Genomic DNA, 13,398 nt, shown 5'->3' with positions numbered 1-13,398 from the left:
CACGTGCCCTGGCCATGATGTCTCCCTTCTCCCTGGGAACCTGGGGTGCCCATGCAGCTCCCTGCTCCCCCACACCACAGCACAAGACTGCCACCTGTAGAACCACTGGGCCCATTCCATACCACCAGGGAGAGCTGCTTTCTGCAGGTATACCCTGAGCTTTCTGTCACATATTTTGCCTGGATACACAGGTTTGATCCTCAGTTTGAGAAATGCACTGAAGATGACTAAAACGGGACAGCAAGAACAGGAACATGGGCTTTCGTTCTGGCTACTTGAGTAAGCAACTATGGTTTACAAAGCATTACAAAATACACGGCATTTAACTGTGACATTCAAACTGCACTTCCTGTTTTATCCCAAGGAGACAGGCAGACAGGCCTAAAACACCAAACCCACTCGAGATAAAATGATTTTCTAACTCTCCTTGGGACAGCCTGCTCTTGGAGGTATGTAACTTCCCAACTGTTATAGCATTAAACACTTGAAGCATTTGACATGGAATCTGTTCTAAGTTCATTTCTCCTGGCATGTCCAACCTTCATGTGATCACTTTTATTCTAGAGCAAACAGCTGATCCACCACTGATCAGAGCACACTCCAGTGAGTCTCTGTTCATTATCATGTATGAAAGAGAAAGGTACAAACCATCCAGGGATCATGAGACAGCGCAAAGGACAGATAGCCTTTGCTGGGACCACTCATCTCAACCATCACCGACTGGTCGCCTCTTGTGAAGGACAAGAAGACACAGGCAGCTTCGTTCTCCGGGTCACAGTGCAAAGGACTCCGAACACAGAACTTCTTGTTCCCACAGTCTAAGGCACTGAACTAGAAAATGACAGAGAAGGAAAATCTTAATTATTGAACAAGTAGTCCATTGCCAGTGACAGAAAACTAACTACTTTCAAATATGGGTTTTAATGAGAATTCCTCTTTGTAATAAGGATTCAAACAAGGAAACAAAAGATGCATCCCAAATTAAAAGTGACCAGAGCAGTAGTTAGGCTATGAACTTTTAAACTTAATTCATTTTAATTAACATGTAGAAAACATAACACTAGTTGGACTGTAAAGCATTTTACATTGTGTGCCAAAGCAAAATCTCTAGTAAGTTTTGAGAAACTTCTTAGGAAACATTTAAGTCCCTAAGACTTAATTGACACTGACATTCTTGCCTAAAAGCCATCCTCTAGTTCTCAAAGATGAAATTTGTAAAAGCAAATAAACAAACCATTAGCAAGTTGTTATATTTAAATCTTGGATCCTGCTTCTAGAATTCAGATTCAAATTTGATATTAAAATTATATAAGAAAAATGGCTACCCCAAAATATACCACCATTCCAAATAATAGTAATGATTCAGTAGTTGTGAAAAAAGACCTTCTTGATGAGGAATATAAGCGAAAGAGTCTTAAAACACATCAGCTCTACAATTTGACAGAGTGAACGAATAGCCCTTGTTAGAATGAGCTGTGACCTTATGTTTCAGAAGAGAGCTAAACACTCTGTAACTAGGTTTAATGGGAACATAAAGCCAAGTTACAGTAGTGTGAAGAGAACAAGCCACTAGGAACTAGGAAACTTGAACTTCGATCTCTGCTCTTCCCTTCACTCCATCCCATCTCCCAAAAAACTTACCCTCTCAGGATCTCTTCACCCTCAAGCATACAACAGGAAAACTGAAAGAAACAGACCCTGAGACTCTTCTAACTCTAAAAATGCTACAATTTTAAGACTCTGAATTACCTCCCTATAATTAGAGATCATTATTAAAAGACACATTAAAAGCTCCAACAAGAGCTAATGCCTTTCATATTAACATTTGGAAAGACAACAGTATTATCCATAGATTCCCACTGGGTAGCTCAGGTCAATCAGAGTGTTTATGTCCCTAAAGCAGCTTTTAATAAATAAGCATTAAGATGAAACTGAGAGCTAATATAAATAACAGATCTAATTGTGTCATCAAACAAAAGTGCAACATTCATAATAATGTAATTGAATATAATGTCCATATATTATAAGATGCTTAAGAGAAGGAAAACAAAATAGGACATCACAGAGGAGCAAAGTGCTTTTTTTAGACTTCTCTACGTGAACAAAAGGAGATGTACAAAAGGAGAAGAGAAAGCAAAGGAACAAATGTTTACTCATTATGTACTAGGTGCAAGACACAGTTAGAAAAATTATCCTCATTATTTTATTTAATTCCCACAGTGACACTAAGAGCAAAGTATTATTATTTCTCATTCTAGGGGTGAAGAAACCGAGATGTGGAAAATAAGTAATTTGCCCAAGGATACATCGAAATCAGATAAGTCAGTATTCAGGCCCACTTTGTCCCTTCAGCTGTAATAACCTGCCTCAAGACACTTTCTTATTATATCCACTTCAGATTTAAGAAGTCTAATTTACCAGAATTTCCTGCAGTAAAATCCTTCAACCTAATGTTTCTAATATTCATTATCCTTACCAAGATACATTTTCTCAATCATAAATCCTTTGGATCAGAGGGCCTATGTGGAATCCTAGCTGATGAGCTTGCAAGAAATGTTCTGTAGTTCAGCAAATAGAACTCTCCAGTATATTCTGACTTTAACCAAATGAGACCTAAGGGCTATATCACCACTTCAGGACTCTCCTCCTAATCTTGTCTAGAATTAGCTTAAGCTCCTCTCCATGCCTGATACTTGGCGGTATTTAAAAAAAAAAAAAAGAATGCTGTTGCTTCATCAAATTTATTTTCAAATGAAAACACTCCATTGCTAGTACAGATCATATGTGAATGTCCTATCACACCCTGAACACACAGGGGCTTGCATTCCTTTTATTCTAACCTGAGTCATAATGCTGCAAGAAAGACTTACTTCACATTCCCACAGAGAACCCAAAATCTTGCTACCACACTCAGTACAGCTATGATGCACTTTGTCCCACAATGTGCATGAAATCACAATTTCCACCCACAAATATACCTCTTTGCTCACATCACAAAAACTAAGCAAAGCACTTTACTCCTGTGTAATGTCTTTTGTTTTCATTCTCTTCTATATTTTCTAAACACAAGAACATTATACATGACTACACGTGATTCTAGATTGCATTTAGTGAAGCTACAAAGATGTTACTTACTGGTTTGGTTAAATGGGACGCTGGAGGTAACGTTGACAAAGACATAAGTGTGGCTGTAGGTGTTGTCAATGGCGGTGCATTTGGTTGAGAAATTGTAGGGCCAGGAATCTTCACCCAGTAGATTTTATACTTCTCAACAACTGTGACTCTGAAAGATAATCCCAGCGAGATCAGAATCCTGATAGTGGCCCAACACAATCAAATACAAACTATAAAGGAAGAAAGTGGGGGAATAAAGCAGGAATAAAGCATGGTGGCATACAACTGTAGCAGTTACTCAGAAGGCTGAGGTGTAAGGATCACCTGAGCCCAGGAGGACAAGACTGCAGTGAGTCATAATCATGCCACTGCACTCCAGCCTGGGCAACAGAGTGAGACCCTGACTCAAAAAAAAGAAAGAAAAAAACCATTTCCCCTTGCATGTAGATTAAGGAAGAAACGCTTATTTTAATTCTACTGGGTTTTGTAATTCCGAGGGGCATGTAGGGTTTTACTTTTCTGACAATCTAACCTACAAAATGAAATTGCAAAAAAAAAAGTCATCTAAGACTTAGGACTTTTATTTTTATCTGCATACTAACATAGAAGCAAATCTAAAAGTATTACTCCATACAACATAGAGATTCAACTATTAATTGATGGCTCTTACTACAATTAAGGCAGCACAATACTTCATTCACTCAACAAATGTCTACTAAGTGCCCACTAGGTGCCAGGTCATATCCTAGGTATTGGGTATATACTAGTAGAAAAAACAAGTAAAAAGCAAAACAACCTCTTCCATCAGTAAGGTGGTACCGTTACTATATCATACCTCTCCTATACAAGTAAATGTCCAATTGACAATAACACAGACTGCTGTGGTTTCAATTATAATAGTTACAGAGTTGTAAACCCTTAAACTCACAGAAACTGTATGTGATTCGGAGCACTGCTTGGAGCATTCCAGTAGACTTTAATTTCTGTTTTTTTGGAAGGATTTGTGTGACTCACAGCTGATCCCTAAAATAAAAGGAAAAAGAAGTGCCATTCAGCAACTCAATAGCCTAGCGTGGATAGAACTACCATCATTTTGCAAAGTAACTTATCATTGCATAACCTTGGCATTCTGGTGAAGACTATTTCATTTAGAGCAAGGACTCAGGTACTCAATAAATGATATGTTGATTGCCTGGCAACAGATTTGCAGCTGACTCTGTGAATAAACTAGAGTCAGCAGAAACCTAAGAACTCAAAAGCCATTAATACTAGATAGAGCCTGCTCATCATTCCATGTGCACTACAAAAGTATAACCCCTCCACCAATAGATGCAAATCAAATGCAGAAGATTCATCAAAAGAAAAGAGAAAAACGTCCTGCCTCCAAAGATGTAGCATAATATTTTAGTAATTCCTTTCCCTTGAACAATCTTGTTTCCCACTTTCAAGCACCTGGCAAACTCTTACACATTCTTCAAGGCCTAGTTTGAAGATCCCTTCCTCCTAGAAGCATTCTCCCAATTCCCTCCAACAGACAATGATATAGACCTTGTGGTTTTAAATATAATAGTTACACAGTTGTAAACTCTTATACTCACAGAAACTGTATGTGATTTGGGGCATTGCTTGGAGCATTCTAGTAGAATGCTTCCTCTGTTATGCTTCCCACTCACCCTGTGTATATTCAAATCAACATCATCACACTGTTCTACTTATATGTTCACATACCCTATGTATGTGTAAAGCCAGAACTTCTTCTCTTTTTTTTTTTAATCAATATTTTTTATTATGGTTTTGTGGGGTACAGTTAAGGGTTAGGTGTACAATTACGTTTCATTCAGGCACCCTGTTGATAAGAGGTGTTTCCCCATCCCCAGACAGATATTTGCTACTGTTAATCCTATCCTCCTCCCCCCCCATAGTTTCCCAGTACCATCAGTCATTTTCTTATAGTATTACAATGGATGTTCAAGGTCCATTATATGAGTGAGAACATGTGATACTCGGATCTTTGTTTCTGTGAGAGGTCACTCAGTATTATAGACTCTAGTTCCATCCAGGTTGCTGCAAAATTCATGATTTTGTTCTTTTTTATGACTGTGTAGTATTCCATCGTGTATATGTACCACATTTTTTTAATCCAGTCCTCTTTTGATGGGCAGCATGGTTGTTTCCAGGTTCTTGCTATTGTGAACAATGCTGCGATAAACATACGTGTGCAGGTATCTTTTTTATAGAGTGATTTGAGTTCTTCAGGGTATATTCCCAGTAGGGGGATTGCGGGGTCATATGGGAGGTTGATATTTAGAGCTTGTAGAAATCTTTAAGGAACAAGATTAAGTCTTGTCCATTGCTACCAGGTCCCTTGCATCTAGGACCATTCTTGGTATAATAAATTAAATGGATGAAGGAATAAGTGAATGAAAATAAATAGACCTCTGTCATACTCCAGAGCTCTATCTTCAACATTAAAACCCTTCAAAATTCATAAAATAAGAGTCAATATTATATAAAGCATCACAAGCTATAAGCTCTCCAAAATACTGTCCTACCTTTTCTAGGATGCTAATGTGTAAAAACATATTGCAAGTAGTAAAATTAGGAAGAAAGTGTCTAATCATTGTGAATCTATCTAAATGTCTGCAATACAGCATTAATGTCATTGTTTATCTTGCATCTATCAGTAGTGAAAAGATTAAAAAATAAATAACTGACAGCAATTTCAAAATACATTTGGCCCTCAAACAATCCTGATTTAAATTGCATGGGTTCACTTTTATGTAGATTTTCAATAAAAGTGTTAGAAAAATTTTTGGAGATTTGCAACAATTTGAAAAAAACTCAAACTGAGTAGCCAAGAAAGATTGAAAAAAATTAATAAAAAGCTAGGTATGTCATGAATGCATAAAATATATACAGTACCAGTCTATCTTATTTACTACCATAAAATATACACAAATCTACCATAAAAAGTTAAAATATATTAAAACTTATGCACACAAACACTTACAGACCATACACAGTATCATTTACGGTCCAGAGGAATGTAAACAAATGTCAAGATGCAGTATTAAATCACAACTGCATAAAATTAGTGGTAGCACCTACTGTACTACAGTGATAATTTTGTAGTTACCTCCTGTTGCTATTGTAGTGAGCTTGCGTCCCAAGTATCTGCTTAAAACTCCATGTGACCCTAATCATCTCCATGTGAGCAGTTCACCTCTCCAGTAAATTGCCTATCACAATAAAAAGTGATCTCTCACAGTTCTCATATATTTTTCATCGTGTTTTATACAATGCCACAAACTTTGAATGACACCATGGGACCTACACAAAGTGCTGCCTGTGATGCTGGGAGTGCTCCCACAAAACAGAAAAGTCATGATGTTACCAGAAAAAGCTTTTCATGTACTGTAGATTGAGTTCTGCAGCTGTAGTTGCTGTCATTTCAGAATAAACAATTCCAATCTATGGACCTTCATAAAAAAGAAAATTCATGAAGTCATCACTGCAGTTACTCCAGGACATGTGAAAACCCTGCACTTTTTATGAAATATCTTTTTATCTCATACTGAAAATGCAGCTTTTATGTGGATGCAGGATTGCTAGAAGAATGGCATACTATAGACTCTAATATGATTCGAGAAAAAGTGAACCCATTATATGACAATGTAAAGCAAAAGGAAGGTGAAGGAACTAAAGCTGGAGAATTTAATGTCAGCAAAGGATAGTTTGATGCTTTTACAAAGAAGCTTGGCTTTTTAAAATGTCAAGATAACAGGAGAAACAGCTTCAGCTGACCAAGAGACAGCAGTTGAGTTCCCAGACACCATGAAGAAAATCCCTAAGGATGAAGGACAGCTACCTTAGGTTTCTAATGCAGATGAAAGTGCCCTATTCTGGGAAAAAATGCCACAAAGAACATTTATTAGTAAAGAAGAGAAGCAAGTACCAGGATTCAAGGCAAGGAGGGAGAGGCTAATGCTACTGTTTTATGCAAATACCACTGGGTTTATAATCAGGACAACCCTTATCTACAAAGCTGCTAACCCCCTGGCCTTGGAGGGAAAAGATAAACACAAGCTGCCAGTCCTTTGGTTGTACAATGAGAAGACTTGAGAACAATGGGAACCCTTGATCTGGACTGGTTCCATTGAGATTTTGTCCCTGAAGCCAGGAAGCACCTTGCCAGTAAAGGACTGACCTTTAAAGTTCTTCTGATCTGAAACAATGACTCTGGTCACTCAGAACCCCATGAGCTCAACACCAAAGGTCTCCAAGTGGCCTACTTGCTACACATGCAACATTGCTAATTCAGCCTCTAGATCAGGGGTCACAAGACTCTCAAGGCTCATTTCACTCTATGGAAAGGATTGCCGACACTATGGAAAAGAACCCTGATAGAACATCATGAAAGTCTGGAAGGATTATACTATTGAAGATGCCATCCACGTTGCAGAAAAATCATGAAACCATCAAGCCCAAAACAACAAATTCCTGCTAGAAAAAAAACCCATCTAGATGTTTGCATGACTTCACAAGATTTACAACAGTGTCAGTCAAGGACATCCTAAAAGAAACTGCGAATATGGAAAAAAAAAAAAAAAAAAAGGTGGTGATGAAGGGCTTCAAAATGTGAACCTTAGAGAAACTCTAAGAGCTAAAGACCCTACAATACAGGAAGTAACCTAAGATGGCATAATGGAGATGACTGCCCTCGAACCACTGCTAGATGATGAGGAAGAAGATGAGTCCGGAAGCAGAGCCCAGAAGCAAACTGACATGAGAGAGCCTGACAGAAGGTTCCAATTAATCAAGACAGCGTTACGACTTCTTTTAATGACATGGATCCTTCTGTGATATGGCACTGAAACTAAAGCAAATGGTGGGGAAAGGCTTAGAAGCATGTAGAAATATTTTTAAAGAAATTAAAAAGTCACACAGATATGACAATGGATTTCTATAATGTCACACTGAGTTCACCACCTCTCCTGTCCCCTTCCACCACCTCTACCACTTCCTGCCCTGCTCCCCCTTAGACAGCAGGACCAACTCCTACTCAGCCTACTCAACGTGAAGACAGTGAAGGTGAAGATCTTTACGATGACCCATTTCCACTCAATGAATAGTAAATATATTTTCTCTTCCTTATGGTTTTCTTAATAACATTTTCTTTTCTCTAGCTTATTTTATTGTAAGAATACAGACTATAATGCATATAGCATGCTAAATATCTATTAATTGCTATTGGTAAGGCTCCTGGTCAACAGTAGGCTATTCGTAGTGAAGTTTTGAGGGAGTCAAAAGCTATACACAGATTTTCCACTGCACAGGGGTAAGGATCAATACCCCCAACCCCTGCATGGTTCAAGGGTCAACTGTAAACACAAACCTGTACATCTTCACAGGTCAAAAGCTGTGACACCTGACTGTCTTTCAATGTGAAGGAGCCAACAGGAAGACCATTCAAATCCTCAGCATCACGAGTTTCTAGAAGAAAGCCTTTAAATGGTCGCCCTGACAAAGTAACTGAGAAACATACAAAAAAAAAAAATAGGTTAAAAGGTTTAGCAGCATCCCAAAAAGTAATGTTCAGAAGGATGTTTAGAGGAGGCACCTCACAGTTGGAAGCACGTATACATACACAAAACTGCTCCTGAAAAGGCTAGAAATAACCTATAGATTAAGAAGTTCCAAACTGTGTTCCATGGGATATTCACTCCCTGGGACATCAACAGTCATTCCACAGAGGGCAAAAAGGCTGGTGATGTGATGCTCAGGGACAGTCCACAAGACTACATTAGTTTGAAAAACACTAAATGAAAGTAAATACCTGTTTCTTGGCTGCAAATTCCTTGGAGTGCTTAATATCCTACTGTACAATGTAAAACTCTAAGAGGAATATTACATATCACATAGAAAACTTCAAACTTATTTTTCCATACATCCTTTTTGTTAGAGAATATCTATTAATATTTTGTATTTTTAGAATTACAGAAAATAAAGTTTGCAAGGCTGGGGCATGGTAGCCCATACCTGAATCCAGCACTTTGGGAGGCCAAGGCTGGAAGAGTGCTTGAGCCTAGAAGTTCAAGATCAGCCTAGGCAACATATCTAGACCTTGCCTCTAAAGAAAATCAAAATTTTAGCCAGACACAGTGGTTCATGCCTGTAATCCCAGCACTTTGGGAGGTCAAGGTGGGAGGATGGCTTAAGCTCAGCAGTTCAGTATCAGCCTGGCCAACATAGTGAGCCCAGGAGGTTGAAATTTGTGCCACTGAAATCCAGTCTGGGTGACAAAGCCAGACCCAGTCAGAAAGAGAGAGAGAGAGAGAAAGAGAGAGCAAGAGAGAGAGAGAAAATAAAATTTGCAAAATGCTATTATATTTATAACTATAACAATCAGCCTATATTTTGCCTGAGGAATCAGGGAACTATCAGAGATTACATTATGTCAAGAAGGATAAGCGTTTATTATATTATAAACAAGATAAGATAAACTTTATTTTTTCTGCTATTGAGGTAATACAATTAATAAAGATATATTAAATAATATTTAAAACATATTTTAAAACCTGTCCTGAATGGGTAGTATATTAAGTAATATAGTCATCTGTAATCGTTAAACCCAAAATAGAAACTATCTAACAATGTGATCACACCAAAAAAAGTAAACAGATTTAAAGTAAATGGCCTGAATCCAATAATAATAAAGATTCAATGAAGAGTAAAAGAGTGAAACTCAAAATGTACTTAGTTAATCCCCACACAGTACCTTCGATCTGATCTCCTGGTCTGAATGTCATCTGACTCACTGAAACATTGTGAACAGGAACAGACTGTGGACTATGACCATGTTCAGGAATCATTCCGTGGCAAGACCTTGTTACTCTTCCATTGGGGTAATTGGCCACAGAATTAATGTGCAACAGAAACACGAAGGCACCAAGGTTCACTCCGGGGGCTGCCATCTCAAAAAGAAGATCAAAAGTACATTATTTTCAGAGGTAACTAAAGTAAAATCAAAAAGCCTTTATACCACAAGACTGTAATTCAAGATAACTACTTGCCTTCAACGTTCAGCTAAAATACAAAAATAAAATAAAATAAAAATTTAACTTAATTTAATTTTTTTAAAAAACGAATGTGATATGTGAAGTCTAACCTGTATTTAAATCTCGCTCTACCAACTACCAACTGTGAGGCTTTGGGCAAATCACTTAAGCCTCAACTTCCTTGCCTGAAATATGAGAAAACTAAGACTCTCCTTTCATAGTTCTTTTAATAAGATGAAAATATAGCCCAAAGTCTGACAAGAAAGATAATAAATGATAGTTTTAATTCAAACAATTGGAAAATAATAAACTAGTCCAATAAAAGTGAAAAATTTTACTCCACTTCATCCTAGAAAACTTAAAGAACAAATAAGAAATGTTTCTTCTGGATTTAAATGTCATCACCTAAATAAATCTCTAATATGACTTCTCCCAACTTTTTATGAAACTAATTATAAGGATGGGATGAATCATTTAATTTGCAATACTGAAAACTGAGGGATAACAGACAACCAATTGCAAGAGACAGTAGTTCTATTACCTATAGCCCAGCTACTTCTGAATTAAGAAATGCAATTGCCAGCACATGCAATCTTCTTCCTCCATCTTCCTCTCACCATGTGGATAATAGAAAACCAGCTACTTTATGTCAGTCTCACCTTCTCCTGGCCCAGACCAACCACTTCACTTGATGCATATAGTCAGAACCCGCAAATAACAGGACTTGAGGCCAGCATTAAATGGGTAGGGACATGCTTCATGGTAGTAAATAAAGTTCATACTATGGACAGGTTGCACATGGGAAGAGTCTAGAAGCATTTTATTCTGCATAGAAAAATACTTTTGTATATTATATATCTGGTCATAGACAAAAACAGCCTTGGAATCATTAGAACACATTGTTGTCTTGCAGTGACAGAAATCAGGAGACAATATTTAACCAAAGCCTCAACTACTGGGGTTGTATCAGAGTCTAATTGACCTGGGGAAGGAAAATACCCAAATCTAGCCTGCTCCAGCCTTCCACGTTGAGGAAGGGAAATAATTCCAGCCCTTCTAGCCTTCCATGGAAGAGAAGGGAAATACCCAACTCCAGTCCACATTAGTCATCTTGCTCTGCCTACATGGGTAAAACAGAAAAGTAGCTGTGAAGTTCACACTCCAGGAGCCTAGGCTCACTAACAGATAGAGGCTACTCCAGGTATAGAGAACACACCTCCTCCCCCCACTCCTTACCACCACATTACTAATGACCCATTTACAGCAGTTCCTTATATGTCCAGCTTTGAAAAAAAAAGATAGAAAAAAATTACAAGGCATACTAAAAGGCAAAAAAACACACTGTGAAGACAAGAGCAAGCATCAGAACCAGACTTAGATATGGGAGCAATGTTGAAATATTGAGAATTTAGAACTATAAGTAAGATGCTAATTAATAAAGTAGATGACATGCAATAACAGATAAGCAATGTAAGGAGAGAGACTGAAGTTCTAAGAACCAAAAAGAAATGCTAGGGATCAAAATTACTTTAACAGAAATGAAGTGTGACTTTCATGGGTTTATTGGTAGACTGGATATATCTGAGATAAGAATCTCTGATCTTGAGGCTGTCTCAGTAGAAAATGCCAAGCTGAAAAACATAGAGAAAAAAAAGACTGAAAGAAACAGAATATTCAAGAACTGTGGAACAACTACAAAAGGTATAATATACATGTACAGAAAGTCTCCTACATATGAACAAGTTCTGTTCCAAGAGCATGTCAGTAAGTCCAATTTGTTTGTAAGTCCAACAAAATTATCCTAGGTGCTTAACTAACACAATCAGTACCTACTAACATACCGCTATTATCACCACTGCTTTGACACTTGCTTCTGGACATCCTGAACTTGAAATAAAGATACTTGTACTTCTGTACTCCACACAGTACTATACAGTAAAGTACGCAAAAGCACAACCATTTATAGAGGGTGCACACACATGACAGTGTACACCAGATACATGAACTAACTTAGATGATTAGACATGCGAACACACATTCACATCTTTTAAAGTTTTCAGCTTGAAAGTTTGTATGAAGGGGACTTATGGTAATAGGAATTCCAAAAGGAAAAGAAAGAAAGGAACAGAGAAATATTTGAAATAACAATGACTGAGAATGACCCCAAATTATTATTAGACACTAAACCACATAGCCAGGAAACTCAAATAACAAGTGGGATAAATATTTATTCCCCCACACCCCACCCCCCAAAAAAACTACACCTACCCATATATGATATTTAATTTATGTGTCAACTTGACCAAGCTAAGGACACTGTGATAGCTGATAAAGCATTATTTCCTGGTGTGTCTGTGATGGTGTTTCTGGGAGAGATTGGCATTTGAAGCAGAAGACTGAGTAAAGATCACACTCACCAGCATGAGTGGGCATCATCCAACCCATCAAGGGCCCAAATAGAACAAAAAGCAAAGAAAGGGCAAATTCTTTCTCCCTTCCTAAGCTAGGACATAGCTCTTCTCCTGCCATCAGACATCAGGGATTTTGGTTCCCAGGTCTTAAGATTCAAGACTACACCACCAATCCTCTACCTACCCCCAAGGCCTTCAGACTCAGCTGGGAGCTATACTGTCACTCCTTAACTTTCAGACTTTCAGACTTAGACTGATGTACACCACCAGCACATTTCAGATCTCCTGGGCTTCCATAATCACATCAGCCAATTCCCATAATAAATACATAAAATATATATAATATCAATAAAATCTTATTTCAGTCTGTGAATCTGGAGGGCTCTGACTAATACTACATAAAATCAAAGGTTTAAAAATTTTGAAAGAAGCCAGAGGAGAAAGTAACTTATCTAAAGAGGAACAAAGATAAGAACTATATCTGACTTTTCTTCAGAAACTTTGCAAGCAAATCAAGAGTGGAGTGAACTATTTAAAGTGTTGAGAGAAGACAATACCAACTTAGAATTCTATATCCTGAGAAATTAATCCTTAGAAGGGAAGAAGAAATGAAGACCTCGTCAGACAAACAAAATTGAGGAATCTGTTGCCAGAGAATCACCTTGCAAGAAATGTTTTTTTAAAAATTATTTAGAGAAGCCAGGTGCTGGGGCTCACGCCTGTCATCCTAGCACTTTGGGAGGCTGAGGCGAGAGAATTGCCTGAACCCACAGGTTCAAGACCAACCTGGGCAACATGGCAAGACCTCGTCTCTA

At 37.8% G+C, this 13,398-nt stretch overlaps 1 protein-coding gene across 1 annotated transcript in view; it reads right to left on the bottom strand.

Moving 5' to 3' along the window:
* FRRS1 (ferric chelate reductase 1) overlaps positions 1-13,398 on the bottom strand; it is a 64,230-nt gene that overhangs the window by 33,959 nt on the left and 16,873 nt on the right. Inside the window, 6 exon segments of the mRNA XM_008064719.2 lie at positions 649-831; positions 3,136-3,283; positions 4,043-4,137; positions 8,510-8,646; positions 9,893-10,081; positions 12,014-12,100. Coding sequence (XP_008062910.2) covers positions 649-831; positions 3,136-3,283; positions 4,043-4,137; positions 8,510-8,646; positions 9,893-10,081; positions 12,014-12,100 — 839 coding nt within the window.

This window comes from Carlito syrichta, unplaced genomic scaffold (assembly GCF_000164805.1).
Source record: "Carlito syrichta isolate Samal-C Ts95f unplaced genomic scaffold, Tarsius_syrichta-2.0.1 Scaffold307934, whole genome shotgun sequence".
NCBI classification, from domain to species: Eukaryota; Metazoa; Chordata; class Mammalia; order Primates; family Tarsiidae; genus Carlito; species Carlito syrichta.
This window is presented reverse-complemented; position numbering and strand designations above follow the sequence as displayed.